The 15,546-nt window shown below is 36.1% G+C and overlaps 1 protein-coding gene across 1 annotated transcript; it reads left to right on the forward strand.

The window, feature by feature from the left end:
* Positions 1-1,069: 1,069 nt before the first annotated feature.
* On the forward strand, positions 1,070-14,824 carry si:ch211-113g11.6 (Sema and PSI domain-containing protein). The gene is made up of 14 exons (XM_026284029.1): positions 1,070-1,332; positions 3,723-3,862; positions 4,217-4,279; positions 4,827-4,922; positions 5,765-5,861; positions 6,511-6,618; positions 6,917-7,056; positions 7,142-7,317; positions 8,265-8,373; positions 8,539-8,740; positions 9,141-9,256; positions 9,466-9,638; positions 9,742-9,797; positions 11,856-14,824. Exons 1-14 carry the CDS (start codon positions 1,254-1,256, stop codon positions 12,200-12,202), a joined length of 1,902 nt encoding a protein of 633 aa, XP_026139814.1. The 5' UTR covers positions 1,070-1,253; the 3' UTR covers positions 12,203-14,824.
* The last annotated feature ends 722 nt before the right edge of the window (positions 14,825-15,546 follow it).

Here is a 15,546-nt window from a genome sequence, read left to right on the forward strand (position 1 = left end):
AGAAATAATGGAGAACACAGACTTTAAAATACTGGGAACGTAATCAGGGACAAACAGAAACAGGTGTGGGGCTAATTAATCAAAAACCATAGAAACTAACTAGGCAGGAAAATGGAGACACAGAAACTAAACCAAAACAGATCATCACCATAACAAATAAAGTCAATCTTTTTGTTTTCTTTACGCACAAAAGTATTCTAGTAGCTTCATAAAATTACGGTTGAACCATAGATATCACATGGACTATTTTAATGATTTCCTTATTATTTTTCTGTGCCTTGATCGTGGTAGTTCCCTTGCTGTCTATAGAGGGTCAAAGAGCTCTTGTATTTCATCAAATTGATCTTAATTTGTGTTCTGAAGATGAACAAAGGTCTTACGATTTTGGAAAGACATTAGGGTGAGTAATTAATGAAAGCATTTTCCTTTTTGGGTGAACTATCTATTGAAATACTTTTAAAAAATCCCATTATAATCAATGTCTACACTGTGAAATTAATCTCTTACTTTGTACATACATCTGCACTCCACGAGAGTGTGGAATTCAGTCAGCGTGTGCACGCACTGAACAAAACCCTGGCGACAACTTGACAATTTGAGCAGATCTATATTGAATACCACAATCACTTTTCATTTAATTTCCCTTCGCAACAGCTGTAATAGATTAGTTTGATTGTACGGGGTTTTTTGGTCAGATTTTTGGTTACTTGTTTTGCACACAAAATTGTTTAGTGCAATACCATTACAAATTTAAGGGGGCCTGGAGGCCAAGCTTATTGATGGAAGTAATCTCACCCCCAACCCCTGCCCCCAATATATTACAATATATATATTTACAAATATTTAAATGTCATTGCTACACCCTTACATGTAAAATATGATAACGTTAACTATGATAAAGTGTAAGAAATATTTAGTGTCTGCGAGATTTTCAAGCTGAAGTGTATTACAGTGAAATACATTATTCACAATGCATTGCATGTAAAAAATAATAATGAAAAAGTGTTTAGCTTTATCTAAAGATGTCAATCCGCGTGATCGCTGTTGTGAGCGCATGTCTGCTCGCTCCATTCTCTCTCTTTCAGAAGGTGTGACGTGAAGGCAATTAGCCCTCAGATTCTCATAGAGGTCTGGTGAGGGACAGGCAGCGCCCGCTTATTGTACGCGCACTCCTGCAAAACAACACCAGTCTTAATCTAAAACGAGACTTTTATTAACGTGGCGTCACTCCAATTAAAGCATCGCGGAACAACATGAATCTGCTCATACTGGCCACTCTTTTCTCAGTGGTTTTGGCCGAAAAATCACCTCGACTGAAATTTACCGTTATGGGTAAGACTTAATTTTTCTTCGGTGCATATGGATTCTGTTTAGAGTTATGTAATTTTCTGGTTCTCAGTCTCTAATGTTTATCCTTACTAAAGCAGAATTTTTTTTATCTTATTTCCCCCTCGGGAAAAATAAAACTACTGCGTATGACTTCCAATTCTCTTAGGATATAAGGAACAGACGTCAGATCACATTGTTAGTAAATGCAACCAGGCCAAGATGGGGCACTGATTGCTTTACATTGCTGTTTTGAAAACAAAAACCGATTGAGACTCATATGCACGTCATGACTACACTTTATGACGCATATGTGGTATTGTCATGATTAAGAGTTCATAAGCTTACATTAGACAGCAATGATAAAAATACAATAAACGCAACCCATAAGTACTGACACTGGTTATAAATTAAGCAGATGGAGATGGCGCCAACATTTTAACTGAACGTAACTAAACGAAGGTTCATGGAAGGATGCTGGAAGGATTTTTGACTGTGTATCCATAGTAACATATCTTTAAGACATGTTAGTATAATGTTGTTAAAGAGCGAGTAGTCTGCTTGGGACGAGTGAACAAGCTCCCGAATAAGTAACAGAATAAGTAATTTCCTGAAATGACAATTCGCTTTCTAACTACACTTGTAAATCCACTGAATAACGTTGCTGATTTTCAACGCAGTTTTCGTGTATAAAAAGCTGCAAGTGGGTTTGATTTAAGAAATTCATAGGACGCAATCTACAGAGCTGCAATGCAGGTGCGCGAGCTAACGGGAATGATGGCACTGCAGCAACTGATGCATTTCCAAGACTCAGGGCACAAGATGCGATGCAAGGAAAAACACACTCGCAGAAGAGAACAGTCCATGGAAAATTCCACGAAACCTACCACTATTCCAAGCACGTTCACAGTCTTCTATGTCGATGCAGACAATATGGGTCATATGATTCACAAGTGTTTATTTGAAAACAACAACGTATCTCACGGTCATCGCCCTCAGTGTTACGTGACACTACAACCACTCACAATTACAGATATGAGAAAGCAACGAGAAAGACCAATACGAGTCTCCAGTGAGCTCGAAAGGTCTGGACAGCCCACTTCAGCACCATGGACAACAACACTTTCCCGAATCCTCAATTCAGCGCACGTATTCCCTGAAATCACGAAGGATGCGATGGCGAGACAAATAATCTCATAAACTAAAGTAGCCTACTGTGCTATGCAAGACGACACCGTATGCAAATAGCTAGAAACCGGATGAGACTGGTCTGCAGGCTTTTTCGACCTCGCCAGCCCCCGCTTCGAATGGCGAGTTATTAAGATGAGATCTCTTCCAGCGCAAACCGAGACAAACACCTGTTGCAATATGTTAGTTTTAAGAAATAATCATAAATCCCCGCCTTTATAGAATGTAGTGTAAATAATTTGTAGTTTTACATAACTGTTGCCCCTGACAACCACATTTGACCGTTTTCTTCATTTAGGTCAGATGAAAAACACCCACCCAAAGTGCCTTAGGCATTTGAATTAATCATTTAGATCATTTATATCTCAACCGATTTTGCTCCAAAACCCATTTTACAGTGAAAATCAGCTCAAACCCAATAAATAATATAGCATAATATTTAACATACATTTAGTAAGTGCATAAAATGGTTTACATAGAACAGTCTAAAAAGGAAAACTGATATTATTGTTAAAGGAATAGTTCACCCAAGATGTAGATGAGTTTTTCATCTACATCACAATATCCCACAAGTAATGCACACAACATAAATGAACATTCTATGAAGTAAAAACTTGCATATTTTAATCCATCTTGAAGAGATTTTTAACTTTAAAAAAAATAAATGCTTCCATCTAAAATATGTGTTCATAAATCATAATATAGCTTTTGTCTTATCTGAATTAGTCTGAAATATTCACACATCAAAAAACCAATCAAGTGGTGTAATGCTAAATTTTTCCAAATCTGTTCTGATGAAGTATCCAACTCTTCTACATTTTTGATGGCCTGTGGGTGAATAAATCTTTGGGTGAACAATTTCTTTAATGTATACATTGGATTGCAACACTGTTTAAAATATTCTGTTAATATTAGATTAGAGTTTGGATGCAGAGCCTTTTATCTAAACAATAAAAGACACATGAAACATTTAATGCATTTAAATGATCTCATGTAATAAGCTTATTTATTTTGCTATCCTTACTATACATATTTTTATGTCTAGTTGTATTTTATTATTTGCATTTTGCATAGTTCTTCCCTGTGACCCATTTTTGAATTGCAACCCTCCTGTTCAGAACCACTATTTTTGTAGTCACACATAAATATACATTTAATGACCGCCAGAAAATGTTTTATACACTGCATTTCTATCAATTTCTCTATAGAGTCACCTCGGTTTCGCTTCATGAAACCTGAAAACTACACAATGGTTTACCACCAACAGGAAACTGATGTCCTGTATGTTGGGGGCCAAGGGGTCATCTATAAGCTCACCTTCAGTGATAAAGGAGTGCATGACACGCAGGTAGGGGGCTGACACAATAACCTGGACCCAAAGTAGATATATCACTGCTCTAAATCCTGACCTAGATAGCTGGTACTCAGTAAGTAGCAAAAATATGCTATTATTTATGGAGCAGAACATTGCTTTATAATGGAGGCTCTCTGAAACGACTACTTGTTGGTTGTACAAAAGCAAGCATTTCTTGCCAAGGAGGGATAGTTATGGGTTATTATCATTTTATGGTCACCATAACACTTTATGACTTGTTTCTCACTGTAATTATAGAATATAGCATTAACATGATGAGACCAATTCATCGCTACATTATTATGCATGCAAGGCAGCATAATTAGTATGTTTTTGATGTGCTCACAGATCCATGCGGTAATGGATGAGAATGCAAAAGAGATGTGTGTCTCTAAATCACCAGCATGGAAGGTAAGAGAAACAATATTCTCAATCTTACAATATTCAGTCAATTCAGACCTCAAGTTGCTTGTGACAATAGGATTATCTCAACTCATATAAGCCTAGTGATTCAGTGTGTTCACAAATCTAACCACAAGAAATGACTACTGCCCAGCTGTCCGTTTCTCATAAACCCTCTGAGTGAATTACACTCATCAGGTAATTCACTTGCCTGGTTCAACATATACAGAAATAGTCACCCATGATGAGCAGGTCATCACTCAGAGTTGACTCAATGAGGCTATTTTTAAGGGTTATAGCACAGCCAGCCAACTGATGAGTGATGGACTTCTTTAAATATCTAAATAAAGATGGTGGTTAGGAGCTGTTAAGTTGATCCTTCTGAAAAACAAACTTGATTATGTCCACAAAATCCAGTTTAGTATAAACAAAAGTAAAAATGTCCACACTGGAAGACATGCTGTATTTAGCAACTATATCTATTTATTTTATTTATAATATATGATGTCCATATGTTTTGCATTGACACATACTGTGTTCTTTCATCTTTTTGTAGCAAGAGTGTGCTAATTTCATCACAGTAATTGAGAGAGTGGGTGATTCGTTCGTGGTGTGTGGGACAAGAGCAGGTGCTCCTAAATGTTGGCTCCTGGTAAGACGCCTTACCTGTCATTATATATGCAACTATCTCAGTCCTGAAGCAATTTAAACTCAATCTGTAAGCAAACCACAAAAGTGTTTAAGAGTAAGATGTGTCTTTCTTTGTTAGTGTCTATATTTGCATGTATGCATTTGGCAAAGCAACTTAGACTGCATTCAGAGGACACATTTAATAAATTCTTGCTTTCCTTGAGAATCAAACCCTTGACTTTGGTGTTGTCAGTGCAATGATCTACAGTTTGAGACACGGGAAGGCCAAACCATTCTGTAATTGGAAAATGTAAATAAATTTAAAAAAAACATGCACACCACAACTTTTCAATGCAGACATTTCACAATCCCTTAATATCACAAATTGTTGTGAAGACACTTATCGAATGTAAGTTGGTTCAATTGCTATTTCAATCGCTTTAACATTTTATGTGATTTACAGGAAGGAACAAAGGGAAATGTGACTTGTTTTCCCTGCAAGCTCAGCTGCTTTGGCAGAGTTCAGGCTATTTATTTATTTATTTAACTGCTTCTGTATTTTTGCGCACATTTTCATAACCTCAGTGTGTCTCTGCCGTGGGTGTGATTTATAACCCAACCATTTTAACAGTTTCCTTAGGATGAAAACCAGACAGAATGGAAAGCAATGCAATAAAATGAGAGTTTAACATCCTGGAATGTGGGACGCTCGTTTAGTGTATGAATAAGATTATGGAAAAAAGTTTTCAGCATCTTTTCTGCTCAAAAGTGGCCTGGTTTCTCCAAGTGATGCAGTGCCTATGCTGTTTTTTTAAATGAAAAGTCTAAGAAGCAGTGAATAATCACATCATCTCTCTCACCCAGGTAAATGACAGTGTATTGACGGACATGCCGGAGGAAACAGCAGCATCTAACATCTTGGCACCTTACCCTTCTCAGCGCTCCATCAGTCTGTCAGCAGGTAGAAAGAGGAGGGGAATGGAGAAAGGGAAAAGAAAGGATATAATGCAAGAAAAACGAGAGAGAATGTTGTTTCTTCAATTTTTTATTTAGTTCTTTAAATTTGATAGGTATTTAAGTACATCAGACTATAATGTAACTTAATGAATTTATTCTCTGGCCTGACATAAATGACATCCCTCAGAGAACTGAGATCCATTTTTTATAAACAATGCATTATAGACGCATTAAAACTTGTCAGTTCTCCACTGAAAATACAGTGTAGTGGGTGAAATAACAAAAAGAACAACTATCCTTGTAGTATATGACAGAGAGCTCTTACCCTCCTTTTTAAAGTTCTAAATGTCAGGTACAAAATTGAGTATTTTAAATGTCATGTGAGGTTAGCAGAGCTGAAAGGTCAACACTGATTCTGAAAGAAGTAGCATGTCATAACAATGTATCTGACTGTCAGTCAGAAGCAAGTAGAAGCAACGCAGCCATGAAATTGCTTTGTGTGTGCATTCACAGGCCTCTTTTTTAGTTTGAGAATCAAAGTACTGCAAAAATTGCTAAATTTGAATCAAAGTTTAAGGGAATCTTTGATATGACAGAACTGTAGTCACAGAGGTTTGGCTGATGGATATACTTATCTCTCTCTCCTCATTTAGATGGGAATCTATACTCTGCTCTGTCAGCGGTTGCAGGACAGACTGGCTCTATCCGTCGCACATATGGCTCCAAAAAGCAGCTGAAGACAGAGAATAAATGGTTACAGAGTGAGTTGACAGTTGTTATCTAAAGATTTTCATGAAGGACTGAACTAATGGATTCACATGTGCCATGTCAGCTTACTATTTAATCTAATACAGTAAAGTTCTGGAAAAAAATTCTGGATTCACACCAATATTGATAGCAGCACCACTGTTTACAGTTTTGGTGAACTCAACTCACAAATGACAAATTAAATCTCTGCATATTAACATGAGATAGCAGACATTTTAAACATTAAAAAATAATGCTAATGCAAGATTGAGTCTTTGAATATAATCAATTTGCTCTCACCATCTCCCTCAGATCCCCAGTTTGCAGGAGCCGCTGTGATACCACACACAGAAAAACTCAAAGATGAGATCTATTTCTTCTTCAGTGAGGTCAACGGTACAGCCAGTCTAGATGAAGAGCCATACAGGGCTCGCATAGGGCGAGTCTGCATGGTAACAATCTTTTATGCATTCTAGCTTCATATACACTGCTGTGAGGACTTTAGGTTTTCTGATAACCTTTGCATCTGTGGCTCAGGTTGATGAGGGAGGGCTTCAGAACATGCTGCCGAACTCCTGGACTACGTTCCTAAAGGCACGGGTGATGTGTGGGAAAGCTGGAACTCCTGTACAGTACAACAACTTCAAACAGGCTTTCGTTCTGTCCTCTCATCTACGCACTGGGTTGATATACGGCATCTTCTCCAATGCTTGGTAAGCAGATGGGAAGTCAAAAAGTGACTAGGAAGACATTTGACATCAGACTGCTGAAATAAAGCCTTCAGCAAGACTACAATATACACGAAAAATACATCCCTATAGATTTTTACTCAAAACAATGATAAAAACAATGTCAGTTGTGCTCACTTCAAGCTTAAGGTACAGTATATACAAATATTGGTACCATATCAATCATTAAATTTTATGCATGTTTAGTGCACACTACGGAAGTTCTAAGCGGCCATGAATTATAATTTTTTTCCTTCTTGTTTTCTCGTTATAACGACTTAATTTTCTCGTTATCTCGACATAACGAAAGTCGTTTTCTCGTTAGTAACGGACTCAACTTTGACAGGCATCTGATGGACTACCATGCAGGAGCTCTTACTGTGCGCCTATATTTCAGCAAATTTTGCTTCACCTAGGTAATAAGCCATTTTTGGGTCAACTATCCCTTTATTAACGCTGGTAAATGTTATCTTTAGCAGATCTCTAAATAATATCAATTTTTTCATACTGTTCATTATCCTCTAGGGATCCTAAATACACTTGTTTCATTCGAAACAACCAAATTTATATTTGTGGTTTAATTTAATTTATTTATTTATTTTTAAGTATAGTAAAGTTATTGGTCAAAACATAAAAAATAATTATCATTTTATCTGTATAAACCAGAATGTGCAATGCTGCTCTACTTGACTCATTGCATTAATATGTAACTGATTATAGCAATAATTCAAACAGGAATGAAAATTAGCTGAACATTTACTCACCCCCAGGCCATCCAAAATGATCATCACTTGCTCACCAGAGAATCCTGTTAAAAACAAATCCATCATTCACTTCTGCTCAAAATATAAGTTCGTAATTCAGAGCAACTTGCAAAAATTGTCTTGAATTATTCCTTTAAGATCCATTTCCACATTTATGTCTTTCTACAGGAACACCACCGTAGTGTGTGCCTACTCCATTGAAGACATTGATCGAGCCTTTTCTACATCCAAACTGAAGGGCTACAACTCACCTTTGTCAACTCCCCGTCCTGGAACGGTACAACACTGAAACATTAACCACTCAAAGGCAAAATTATGTGCCAACAGACAGTCATGTTGTTATACAAACAGTATGATTACATTCTGAACATTTATTAAATTCTCTATCTACAAAACAAAGGCACAGCCTAATTTTTTATTTTTATGGTTCACCTTTGTCCAGTGTGCCTTTAGGAATAATACTCAGGCTCATAACCAAAAGATCCTTACTGTGATCAAGGATCACCCTGAAATTGAGGACGTGATCATCCCGGTCGACGAAGCTCCTCTAGACCTCCCAGTTCAAGATCACTTCACACATATTGTGGCAGACACAGTCTTAGCTGTCAATGATGAACACTACAGCATCATTTATCTGGCCACAGGTACTGTGAATTGCAGAGAATTGCTTTAAAATATCAGTAAAATTTTGTATTTTTGCAAGCTACACCAGTATCGGTATTTTGATTGACAGACAAATAGCTGATTTTAATATTCTATTCTATTTTGCCTAAATAGATAAAAAATACAACATAACAAATTAAAATCATCAGTTTTAAATGCTAAAAAGGAATTTAGGCATTATAATATATGAATTTATAGAAAATGGATATTCATTTTAATATTTTTTATGGATATATAGTATACTGTATATGGCATCAATATCTTGCATCCCATTTATTTTAATCTCATTCTGTTATTTGTGTGTGTGTGTATGTGTGTGGGTGTGTGTGTGTGTGTGTGTGTGTGTCTTCCAATGCAATTTTTCTGGTGTCTCCTTCACAGAGAAGGGAAAAGTCCTGAAGGTGCTGCATACCATAGAAGGAGCCTTTATCATAGCACAGTACTCTTTATTCCACGATGATAGTCCCGTTATCAACATGGCCATTGACTCTAAAAAGGTAGAGGCCCACATTTTAAATAAACTAATTCCCTTTAAAACAGGCCAATTTTAGCCGGCAGTGGTAGGACATATTATTCCACTGTTATATATTTAGCTTTCAATCACTATTTTTACTTCACAATCAGAGAGTAATTTAAAGTCTGTACACATAGATATTTGATAGGAGCCAAATGGCACCTTTCACCTCTGTATTCTACTTTGTGCCAGGGCCATCTCTATATTGGCACAGAGCTTGAGGTGCAGCGCATCCCCCTGGCTGACTGTGGTCGTTACGGAGCCAGCTGTCAGGAATGCATCCTTTCACGGGATCCATATTGTGCGTGGGATGAGTCCAAGAAGAAATGTACTGCAATCCATCCAAACTACAACATTACCACTGGGTACATATTTACTCACAAATATCCCAACACAATATTACAATAATACAATACTGTTTTTCCTGCAAAGGTAAACTATTTTTCAATTTTCCCTGTTTGAAATCAGAACCCTTGTTCAGAACCTTGACCACTCCAATGCCTCGGTCTGTGGCTATGCTACAGGTAGGTTGTTCAAAAAGACTTCTAAACATGCAGTTTTAAGTCTGTATGCCTGAACAAGTTTTAGTACTAAAACAGTTTCAAATTCTTTTTCTTCCCAAATTCCCACTGAATCCATTTTATATATATATATATAGTTTGTATTTTCATGTTGCTTGACAGTATTGAGCAATGCATTACAAGTAACGTGAGTTATGTAATCAGATAACTTTTTTTTCAGGTAACTAGTAAAGTAACGCATTACTTTTTAATTTACAGCTACTTAAAAAAAAAAATGTTTTCCCATATATTGACTGACAAGTATCCTTTCTCCATATTGGGAGAAGTACAGAAGCTTGTGTGTGCTGTGTGAACAAGAATGTGCATAAATTCATCCCACTCTCAAAAAAAAAAAAAAAAAAAAAAAAGAGATTGTCAGATTTAGTATTCCTCAAAATGAATTAAAACAGTTAAATGTGAACTCAGAATATGATGCAACCCTGCAATAATTATTTGTCAAATAACACAAATGTATCAAAAGAAGTTTAAAAAAGTTTTTAGTTTGATGGTTTCAATCTGAAATAGTTTAAAGTTTAAAATAGTTTTAAAAGCTTAAAGTTTGACTGTATTAATGGCAATACAGTCAGTCAGAGATAGATAGATAGATTTCTATGCAGTTCCTAGGGTACTCAGGGTGGTTGCTAGGGTGTTACTAGCATGTTGTTAGCATGATTAGCATGTTACTAGCATGTTGTAAGCATGATAAACAAGTTACTGGCATGTTGTTAACATGTTTCTAACATGATTAGCATGTTATAAGCATGTTGTTAGCATAATTAACATTTTACTAGCATGTTGTTAGCATGATTAGCATGATTATCATAAGCATGATCCGCATGTTATTAGCATTATTATCAAGTTATTAGCATTTTGTTAACATGATTAACAAGTTACATGATTCTAGCATGATTAGCATGTTACTAACATGATTTTATCATGATTAACATGTATCTAGCATTATGCTAGCATGTTTATATCACGTTTAACAAGCTGCTAGCATGTTTCTAGCATGATTACCAAGTTACTAGCATCTTGTTGGTGTGGTTAGCAAGTTATTAGCATTTTGTTAGAATGTTTATAGCATGATTATCAAGTTAATAGTATGTTGGTAGCATGATTCTAGCATGATTAACGTTTTACTAGCAAGATGTTACCATGTTTCTAGCATGTTTATCAAGCTGCTAACATGTTTCTATCATGATTAGCACATTACTACCATGGTGTTAACATTTTGTTAGCATGATTAGTATGTTACAAGCATGTTGTAAACATGATAAACAAGTTATTAGCATTTTGTCTATGGGATTTTAGGCGGTTTTGTTAGTCTGGTTTAGAAAAACCATAAACTGGATCAGTTAGAAAAGATATATAGAGATATAGTTTGGGGGTTGCAGCTTTAAAAGTCTAAGTTTAGTACTTTCAAATTTGGTCTAAGAAGAAGCAGAAGAGGAGGAAGAGTAAGAAGAAGAAGAAGAGGAAAAGGAAGAAAAAGAAGAAGAGGAAGAAAAAGAAAAAGAAGAAGAGGTTTAAATAGGATTTCAGTAAGTTGGCTTTTTAAAGTCAACTTATTAATAAGCTTAAATAGTAGATCAGTAAGTTGGCTTTTTCAAGGCCAACTTAAGTAGTTTAAATCATATTTCTGTAAGTCGGCTTTCATGCCAACTTAAAGCAATAATAATAATAATAATAAAGTTTCTTGAGCATTAAATTAGCATATTAGATCATATGCCACTAAAGACTGAAATAATAGCTTCTGAAAATTCAGCTTTGCCATCACAGTAATTACAATTTAAATATGTTAATATGGGACATTGTTATTTTAAAAAGTAAAAATAATTCTCAGAATATAACTGTTTTTACTTTATTTTAGTCAAATAAATTCAGTCTAAGTGAGCATAAGAGACTTCCAAAAAATCTTACTAATCCCAAACTTCTGAACAGTAGTGTATATATAAAATGAAAGTATTTTTATTCAAAATGACTTAATCACACTAAGATATTTCCTGTCATCCTGGGCCACAGCTCCTAAGGCACGTAGCACCATCCCCAAACAGGTTTTAGTGGATAAAGACGGACCCGTCCTGCTACCGTGCCCTGTGCGCTCCTATCATGCCACTTACCGCTGGGAGAAAGACAACTGCATCAAGCAATATCCTTGCACCATCTCTGGCTCCTCCTGTGTGCTGGCGCCCACCCCTGACCTGCCTCTGAAGGAGGGCGTGTTCCGATGCATGGTGGAGGAGAGCGGCCTGCAGCAGGAGGTGGTGTCCTACAAGCTGGTGTTCAACGGCGGTTCCCTCTGCACCTCGCTTGCCTCCACCCTGGGGTCGGCTCTGCTGCTGGCTGCCACGGCACACTGGCTCCTGTAGATCCAATGAATCATGGGGGCACAAAAGGAAACAAGTTTAATATTAAGGTCAGCAGAGCATGAGTACCTAGGCCGGTCCGACTAAACTGCAGGGGAGCAGCTGATCTCTGTATAAACTGTGTTTCTTGTTTCTTATTCAGAGCAATCACAAAAGTATTATTTTCTTTAAAAGGCCGAGAAAATGCCTGAAATCTTCTCATTTATCAAAATGCTTTAGCATACCAAACGTCAGTATTATGTAAAACATTAACTTATGTAAGTGTAAACTATTTTATGTCATCAGCCTGAAAGCATTTAGACTTATATACTGTATATTCAATATCTAATACATGAAATTTGTACTGCATAAAACATTGCTTGCAAAATGTTAGTGCCATCATTCAGATGTTTCAGAGGACTGCTTTGCTAACTACACTCAGACATGGTATCCAGATCAGTTCTTGGTTAGTTTTCTTAGTAACACCACTTTTCAGAAAGGTTCAGTTACATCAGTTGAGAATAGGGTATCATGAACTAACTATGAATTATTCTTACAGCATTTTGCAACCAGGGTTAATTTACTATTATTTAACGTTTTATAAGCTATTATTCATTGTCAATTCATGTTTGTTCATAATACATTAACTAGACAGACTGCCCACTATATAAAGGTGAAAAAGGTAAAATGCTAAAATGCATTAGTGAAGCAGAAATTACAATTTTATTCATTTATGGCTGTTCATTTTTAGTTCATGTTACCTAATTATTTAACCAAATTGAACCTTATTTTAAAGTGTAACTCTTTCGTTGGTATGCAGAATTGCTACTGATGTTTTAGATGTGCGAGTACATCCTGAAACATGACTATACTGTTATGATTCCTTCGACTTATCCATTGTGTGCCATTAGGACAGTTCTGAAGCCTTAAAACAAGGATGAGTCCCTTTTAAGCTTTACGGGTCACATCCTAAGCACAACTTGGAAACTGAGCAGAACCTGCAGAATCTGCTGGCTTTGTCATTCCATTGACACAGAATGTTATTTCAGCACGATATCGGGAGTACATACAGCTGATATACAGTTTGCGCCTGTTTGGCAAGTTTGAAATCACTCACCAAACACAAATACGAATGTGAAATGAAAAAAAATAAACATACAAAACTGACATAGATTCGACTGCTTTTGCTCAGTGGATAGACAGGAAGAATAACCAGAATTCATAATAACCAGATTTTACATTTTATCTCAGCACATCACTGTGTTTAACAAACAGACATAAAACACTCTTGCATCCTTGATGCCTGTACTTTTCATGCTCATAAAATACATTTTTACATTTTGCGGTCAATAAGCTTCAGTACATGTAACATGGAGTTGCATCTTGTAATTGAAGTGTACAGAGGCTTAATTATGCTGTTGTTTTTATTGTAATGCTCTGTATATGCTGTTCTTCACCATTGCTGCCTATGGGAATCTGAAGTATTCCTGATGGATCTAAACAGTCATCCTGCACTAAGGTGCTATGAGTGTAAATCTGTCAGCATTTTACTTCATAACATTTCATCTGATCATGACTTCAGCCAATTAAACTTTTGGGTGGTTATTTTATACACATTACAAAAAAGGAACCAATAAAAAATGCTCATAGAAGAACATTATAGCACACTTCTAATCATCATCTGCCCCCCTAACACACACCCCACTACTATTTCTGTTCTGACTTCAAATGCCTTGTCTTGTCTTTAACCTTGATCTTTCCTCACTATATTTTGGGAGCAGGACAATGGTGTTTTGAATGAATTGATCACTAATTAACCAGAAGTGCACTGTGTTTTCAGATGTGGATGTTGTGACTTTGTTTTTGTATTTAGTTCTGTAGTTATGTCTTGTGTCGCTCTGTTTCTTGCTCTGCTGTTGAAATAATATGCCAATCCTAAACTGAAAGGAAATGTTTTTTTTTTTTTTTGTTATGTTTTGTTTTACCTCTGTTTGAATAACTGTGTTGATGTTTGGGCAAACCTAAGTGTCATAAATGAAAGCCATGTAAATAGCCCAGGGACTGACTGCAGTGTTGCTTTACACATTAGTGCATTAGCTATATATGCCAGCGTGTGCTGACCTTCTGTTTGCATGCATGCCGAATGCCACAGCACTGTCACCCTCTCTGTGTACTCGTACCTCTGTTTCTTGGCCTAATGCAGTGGTTTTCAAACCGGTCCTGCAAGCACCCCTAGCACTTCACATTAAGTATGTCTCCCTATATCTGACACACCCATTTCAGGTCTTGCAGTCTAATGAGTTGATGAGTTGAATGTACAGTGTTGGGGGTTCCTTGCAGGAACAGTTTGAAAACCACTGCCCTAATGTGCTACACTGAACTAAATGAAAGAACGTATAGTGCCAAACCAATGTTGTGTCATTTTCGTCAAAGAGCTTATCTAACTTTTCCACTGTGCTTCGATGCCAAACGTTTACCTTTCTTGACACACATATAGCAGTATCTAGATAAACACTCTTAAATACTTCTGGCAGTGTAAGTGACACGGGGTCATTCAATGTAGATTACACAAAGTAACAACTGTAAACAACTGTTACATGTTATGCTTCTAAATATTTTTTTTACTCTGTAACTGGTGTTGCAAAGATAGTTTAAGGCCATTGTGTTTTTTGTTTTGTTTTTTGTCTGTCTGTCATTTGCTATGCTTTGTGTTTTTTGGCCGAGGCTTGTGGCAGGGAGTGTTTTCTCATGTAGAGACACTCAGCACGGTTTATTGCTCAAATGCATCTTGCAGTTGTGTAAGCTTGTACTTAATAATTCATATTTATAACTGGCTACCAAAAGTCATAGCATTTTTTTTTCTAAAGGGATTGAAGACATTGTAAAATACAGAAACATATAATTATAATTAAATGTTTCCCTGAAAATGTGCATTAAAATAAATAAATAAAAATAAACAGTATTTGTATTTTATTGTTTAGCATTTATTTATTTATTTATTTATTTTACTATTTTAACATGCACATCGTACATAATGCTGTGGTGCAATTTGTTGTTAAATGGTGCTTTTCACATCAATAGAACATGTTCATTAGGGAACATACAACAAAAAAATTAAAAATTAAAATGCACCAATGATCTGTAAAAGTGTACATGAAAACAATAAAAAAAACTGACATAAACATTGCTATTAAACAATGTAGAAGCACCTCGATGAGATCCACCCAGATCTTTAAAGGAACAGTTCACTCAAAATGAAATTTCTGCCATAATTTATTAAGGAATAGTTCAATGAAAAGTTAAATCTGTTACACATTAAATGCTTACATTTACACTTCTTTCTTCTTTATAACACACACACATACAAA

The sequence above is a fragment of the Carassius auratus genome, chromosome 16 (assembly GCF_003368295.1).
Source record: "Carassius auratus strain Wakin chromosome 16, ASM336829v1, whole genome shotgun sequence".
NCBI lineage: Eukaryota > Metazoa > Chordata > Actinopteri > Cypriniformes > Cyprinidae > Carassius > Carassius auratus.

Excerpts from the sequence above, each read along its gene's own strand:
- si:ch211-113g11.6 (XM_026284029.1), top strand. The coding sequence starts at position 1,254 with ATGAATCTGCTCATACTGGCCACTCTTTTCTCAGTGGTTTTGGCCGAA. Across the intron at positions 3,863-4,216 it reads AAGGAGTGCATGACACGCAG|ATCCATGCGGTAATGGATGA; the intron begins GTAGGGGGCTGA and ends ATGTGCTCACAG. Across the intron at positions 4,280-4,826 it reads CTAAATCACCAGCATGGAAG|CAAGAGTGTGCTAATTTCAT; the intron begins GTAAGAGAAACA and ends ATCTTTTTGTAG.